Source organism: Zingiber officinale, chromosome 7B, assembly GCF_018446385.1.
Source record: "Zingiber officinale cultivar Zhangliang chromosome 7B, Zo_v1.1, whole genome shotgun sequence".
Taxonomy (NCBI): Eukaryota; Viridiplantae; Streptophyta; class Magnoliopsida; order Zingiberales; family Zingiberaceae; genus Zingiber; species Zingiber officinale.
In genome coordinates this window covers 18968244-18974720 of record NC_055999.1, presented here as the reverse complement: position 1 = coordinate 18974720, position 6477 = coordinate 18968244, and the positions used below count along the sequence as shown (strand labels likewise).

Here is a 6477-nt window from a genome sequence, read left to right as displayed (position 1 = left end):
AGCCACGCTGGGGGAGGGGGCTGACGCCTCTCTCAGCCCCCCAGTTGGTCCACCACTGCGCTCATGAAAAATAGAATTGTGAGTAATTTGAATAACACTGGAGTTGTCACAATGCATAAGGGTAGAGTTCAAGAGAAAAACACCCATATTAGCAAGTAGCCAATATAACCAAACAATTTCAGTAGTAGTAGATGTCATAACACGATATTATGCTTCGGTAGAAGAATGAAAGACAACATCTTATTTTTTACTCTTCCAAGAGATAAGAGAATCTCCCAAGAAAACACAATATCCTGTGGTAGATTTACGATCTGTATAATCACCACCCCCAATCTGTATCTGAATGGACCCACAACTCTAAGGTAGAAGTAGAAGGATAAAGAAGACTATGAAACTAGGTACTTCGAAGATATCAAAGGATGTAAAGCATAGCTCCCCAATGTATTGAAGTGGGAGAAGCAACAAACTGGCTGACAATATGCACAACATAAGCAATGTTAGATCTAGTAATGGTGAGATATACTAGATTGCCAACTAGAGTGCGATATAAAGATGGATCTGGCAAGAGAACACTATCAGTAGAAGAGTACCGAGCATTAACCTTAAGCGGAGTATCAACAGTGCGAGTGTTGACTAGATGAGCTTGCTCTAGAATGTCACAAATATATTTAGATTGCGAGAGAAGATAGCCACAAGGTGAATAAGCTACTTCAAGTCCCAAAAAATAACGTAGAGGATCCAAATCCTTCATATTAAACTCATGGGACAAATGCAATTTCAAATCTTCTATTCCACTTAAATCATCCCCTGTAATAATCATGTCATCAACATAAAGAGAGAGTAATGTGCGACATGTTGAAGTACAATGAACAAAAAGAGCGAAGTCACGTTGGCTAGGAAGAAAGTCAAGAGATCCAATCACAATGGAGAACTTGCCAAACCAAGTTCGAGGAGCTTGTTTAAGGTCATAAAGAGTCTTTTTTAGTCTGCAAACTTCACCAGGGTTGTGAGTGACACCTGGTGGAGGCACCATGTAGACTTCTTGAAGATTTCCATTTAAAAAAGTATTTTTAACATCCATCTAGCAAATATACCACTAAAGAACTGATGTAATTGCAATGAGAGTACGGGTAGTAACAAGTTTGGAAACTGGAGAAAATGTTTTCTCATAATCCATACCATACTATTGGAAAAATCCTTTAACAACCAAACGAGCTTTATATTGCTCAATTCACCAATTAGATTTAGTTTTGATCTTATATACCCATCGAGAACCAATCCCATGCTTCTCCAAAGGAAGAGGAACAAGATTCAAAGTATCTATTTAATACAAAGCAGAAAGTTCTTCTGCCATAACCTGCTATTTATTTTTTATAGTATTGTTTATTATATTTATTTTTTATTTGTTTTTATTATAGTATTGTAAGGCTAGAATTCTTAATTATAACCAATCCTATAATCATAATCTAGATCCTCATTATTTATATTTGTTATGTTATATATGAACAAGTCAAAGAGGATCAAGAACAACCTCTCTATAAGAGGAGGGCTCAGATAATTGGTGAATAGAAGTCAAAAAATAAGAAAAAGAACCAGAATAAGTAGAATACATAAAATCAGGTAATTGAGTAGACTTACGAGATCGTTGAGGGTAACGAAAAGGAGGATCCGCTATCACAGAGCATCATGGGAAGCAGTATGAGCAGAGGGATCATCGAGGAGTGATAATTAGCATTTGGACCTATTATTTTAGTATTATTTCTCGATGTTTTTATACTCTCTTGTATCCAAATATGTGCTTTTAGTGTATTTCATGAGTTTTAATTTTTGTTAGTCTCCATTTTAATTCTTGTACATTTCATGGGTATTATAGATATTATTTAATTATATTTTATTTTACAAAAATTGTGGGAGACAATAATTAAGGAGAAAGACACTGGTTTAGTTCAACCAGAGACCAGATCCTCTGGTCCAGAAAATTCTGAACCAGAAGAGGTCCTGTTCATTCATTGGTTGGATGAACTGGACCCCATCTGTTAAACAGGTGAAATCCAGTTCATCCAACCAATGAATAAACAGGGGATCAGGGATGATTTAAGGATCCTAGACTAGAGGATCCCTGCCCAATTCAACCATGGCTTAGTTTAATTGTTGAATTAATGAAGAGTGAGCTTAAATCTAAAGTCTTGTCCAAAGTCCAATTTCAATAGCCCAAATCCAAAGGCCACATGAGGAAAAAAAACAACCTAATTCCTCTTGGTTCGGCTTAATTGGACCGGTTCAGTGAACCAGTCCGGTTCAATGGATGGTTTAAAAAGGGATTTCGGTTCAAGCTTTCGGTGGTTCGGCGCATTTCTCTCTTCATTGTGCGCGTCAAGCCTATCTCCCCCCCACGCTCCTTTTCTCCGTCTCCCGATCGATGAAGCCGACGACAGCGGTTCTAGCGAATTTGTAGCAGCGGCGACCTTCAGGCAGAGCCGGAGAGGTTTCACTGGTGCTGCCTTCATCCACCTCGTTCCCCTTCGCGTGAGTCTCCTGCCGCACCCGGTGAAGAAGGCGGCAGATTCCCGTCAGGCGGCAAGTTCCTACTCTTCTCCGACTCCCACATCTCCACTCCATCATCAGCACTCAGAGGCTACTGCCGGAAACGATGAAGAAGGTAGAGTTTCAGAGCTGTGCTGGTGGCCATCTTCCCATCTCGCCAAATGTCTCGGTGTTCCCTGTTTTTTCGGTCAGCCATTCCTTCGGACCATCACAGGAGATCCAAGTTACTCTGCCGGACACGGTGAAGAAAGCATCAGTAATCTGAATTTCCAGCAGCCCCCATTTCCACTTTGCCGGAGAATTTCCAGTGGCGTTCTTCCAAGCGCCGGCACCGCACAACCTACCCTGCCTAACACGGTGAAGAGGGCAGAGCCAAGGTTGACGGTTCTTGGCAGATCTCCTTCGCACCAGCAAATTTTGTCGGAGTGCTATCTTTGGACGAAACTAAGCTTCGCTTCCACCGTTGATACTTTCATCTCCGACTAGATGCGTCAGCCGTTCAACGGATTCGGGAAGAACACTTCTCGAATTTGATTATGGAAAGGGAGATTGGTTAATTAAGTTTTATTTATTGTTCTTGCTTGGTTTTGTAGTTAAGTTCATTTATGTCTGTTTGATTGTTTTATGTTTAGTAGTTAGTTTACTTTCATGTTGATTTTTATGGTTATGTTTTGATGCATGTTGGATTATGTAGTTTTGGTACTTTTGTTTAGTAATTAGGTTTAGTTTATCGCTGTTAAGTTTCTTGAGTTCAATTGCTTCTGTTTAATTGTTACTTTCTTTATGCATATTTGAATTCTTCGTTATATTTCATATTATATTATGTCCATTGATAGATGTTTTTGTGTTGTAGTGTGACAATGCGGTACAAGTAAATCTTCAATGGTTAGATAGGATAGTTAATTTCTTTATGCATGTTTCTTCTGTAAAGGGTTGCTTATGGTGCAGAGTGATATTGTATTGTCAGTTCATTTTTACCGGTTAGTTAGAATTTTATTTATTGCATTAGATTTAGAAAATCACAAACAAACCGCTATTGTTCGCTCCCGTCTGAAAACAAACGTCCTATCACTGGTTCCGCGATAGAGACGACTCGGTGTTCTACTATAATACTTTAGTGTAGGTTAAGGGGTTCGGTAGATTGGAAATTATTAATTTGATGTGAACGAATGACAGTCGCACACTTTATCATGGAGTTAAAGACAAGAATCTATATGTGTCAATCTTGCAAATACTATCATTAGAAGAAGAGGTGCCATGGTCGTCTAATTGTGGAGAAACATGAGATGACATATCATGAGAGTCAGTGCAAAAAAAATCAATACGAGTGAGATTAGATTTTCGAAGATTAGGAGTTTCAAAGGAAATGAAATAGAATGAGATGCGTTCAAGAAAAATAACATGATGTGAGACATGGAGTTTTTAACTAATTGGATCATAACATCTATCTCTCTTTTGACCCTTGTCATAGCCAAGAAAAACACAAAAGAACCGAGAACTAAGCTTCCTACGTTCAACATGAGGGCGAAGGACAAAACACGTGGATCCAAAAACTCTTAAGACAAATAATCAGGAATATAACCATATAGTTTTTCAAAATGAGATAAACCAGATATAATAGAAGATGGAATTCTATTGATAGAATGGACTGTAGTAAGAATAGCTTCGCCCCAGAACTCGCTAGGAACATATGCAGATAATAGGAGATAACGTGCAATTTCAACAATATGTTTATATTTTCTTTCAGCAACACCGTTTTATTCAGGAGTGTCAGTACAAGAACTTTGACGAAGTGTACCATCTGAGGCAAGTAGTTCAGAAAAAAGATTGGATGTATATTCATCATCCAAATCAGATCGAAAGCATTTAATAGTAGTATTATGTTTAGTTTTTACCATGACAGAAAACATTTGATAGATACCAAAGAAATCAGAACGATATTTCATAAGATAAATTCAAGTGTAACTAGTACAATCATCAATAAAGGAAACGTAGTAACGGGATTCACCATGTGTACGAACAGGAGATGGACTCCATACATCAGAATGAACTAACTCAAATGGTGCAAGAGAAATAGAGATACTTATATAGAAAGGTAAAACAAAGATTTTTGCCAATTTGTAGCCACAACAATCTAAAATATCATGAGTTTGTAATTTCCTAAATTTCCTTTAGAAGTTAAGTATTTCAAATGAGAAGAAGAAACATGTCCAAAGACAAGAATGCCACAAATAAAAATTAGAAGAAGTAGAGCTTAACCGAAAGGATGATAAATCAATACTAGAAGCTGCAACATTTAGAACTTTCAACTCTTCTAATATATATATATATAGTCCCCCCTGCCTATGACATATCTCAATCAGCTTCTGGGATCGCGGATCCTGTACATAATAAGAAAATGAAGTAAAATAAACTGAGAAACCAGTCACATAATTGACTGATCGAGACAAGATTCAAACTAAGATTAGGAATATGATATACATTAGACAGAGATAAATTAGACGTACAAATAGAGCCAACACTAGCTAATGACATGGGAGAACCATTAGCGGTTATGATCGACACAGAAGGTGATGAATTTATAGATATAAAAGAATTGACATTAGACGACATATGATGTGAAGCTCTAGAATCAAGGATCCAGATAGGGGAATGTATACCTGAGGTATCACTAGAGGGCAAACCTACGTGAGAAGAGACAGACATGGCATGTGGTTGAGATGCAAGGAAATTTTGAAATTGTTAGGTAAGAGCAACACCACCATAACCACCATAGCAACCTCCAGAAGCACCACCCCTGCCACCATAATCACCACCATCACGAAATCCACCTGTTCGATCAGTAGTATAATTAACTCTAACCATCCGGCTATGAACATCCATTCCATCCATGCCACTAATGACAATAGAGGCTTCTTCACTAGAAGTAAATGTCACAAATCCAAAGCCCCTGGACCGCCCAGTTTCTCTGTCCATGATAACTCGAGCTTCAACCAGTTCAACAAAACTAATAAATACTTCTCTCAGACTTTGATCATCCGTGCTATATGAAAGTCCTCCAACAAAAACTTTTGAGGATGACATCGGGATCTTACTGTCTGAAATAATGGACTGGAAGTTACAAATTTCTTCAAGAGATTACCAATTCTATTTGCAAAAGTCATCCTTGCGTCGAGGATCTATAGAGATCGACAGCTCTGCGCAGCCAAAACTCAATAGTCACATTTTTTGATCTTTAGGTGGACTTAAATAACTCAAAATCCGATATCCACCATTCAAAATGTAGCCTTGGATCTGAGGAACATTTTCTCAAAGTTTCAAGGTGATTCAATGGTTGAAACTCAAGAAAATATAATTTTTCTATAGCCGTCTCAACGAATTCTGAAAATAAAATTATTCCATGATTCGCTAAGGGAGGAGATGAAGAGATTGATTGACTCTAATACCATGTGAATAAAGCAAAGAATGTAAATAAAATGTAAAAGGTAATAAAGCGAAGGAGAGATGTCTTAGGAAGAGATGAAGAGATGGATTGACTCGTGCCTTTCTTCAACTCGTGGAAGCTAGTGATGTCTTACGGAGCTTGTTTGTTGTTTTCAGGATTTATGAATTCCTTCTTCATCTCTGCTACGGCATCAAAGACTTGAAGAAAGGCACAAGTCGTGGTTTGTTTCAAGGCTTCTTGCCAATTTCTCAGCTTGATGCCTGTTCCACACCTTTAAGTCCTCAATCTTTCTCTCAAGCACCTGATCTCTTCCTCTAGCATTGCCAACTCTGCCAGAAGCACCTGCATTTCTTCAGTCAACTACATTGGATCATGCATTTGTGTTTTGTAACTCAAAGTTTAAGAATCAACTCGTACAAATGACATAATGCGGCAGGTTCTGTTCAATTGCACCAGAATTGCCAATATCAGATAGTGTAGTATTCATT

General features: G+C 38.0%; 1 protein-coding gene across 1 annotated transcript; it reads right to left on the bottom strand.

Annotated features, from left to right (window-relative positions):
- Nucleotides 1-5286: 5286 nt before the first annotated feature.
- LOC122004220 (glycine-rich RNA-binding protein 3, mitochondrial-like) lies at nucleotides 5287-6476 on the bottom strand. The gene is made up of 3 exons (XM_042559142.1): nucleotides 6407-6476; nucleotides 6231-6331; nucleotides 5287-5655 (listed from the first exon to the last, which is right to left on the bottom strand). Exons 1-3 carry the CDS (start codon nucleotides 6474-6476, stop codon nucleotides 5287-5289), a joined length of 540 nt encoding a protein of 179 aa, XP_042415076.1.
- Nucleotide 6477: the final 1 nt, after the last annotated feature.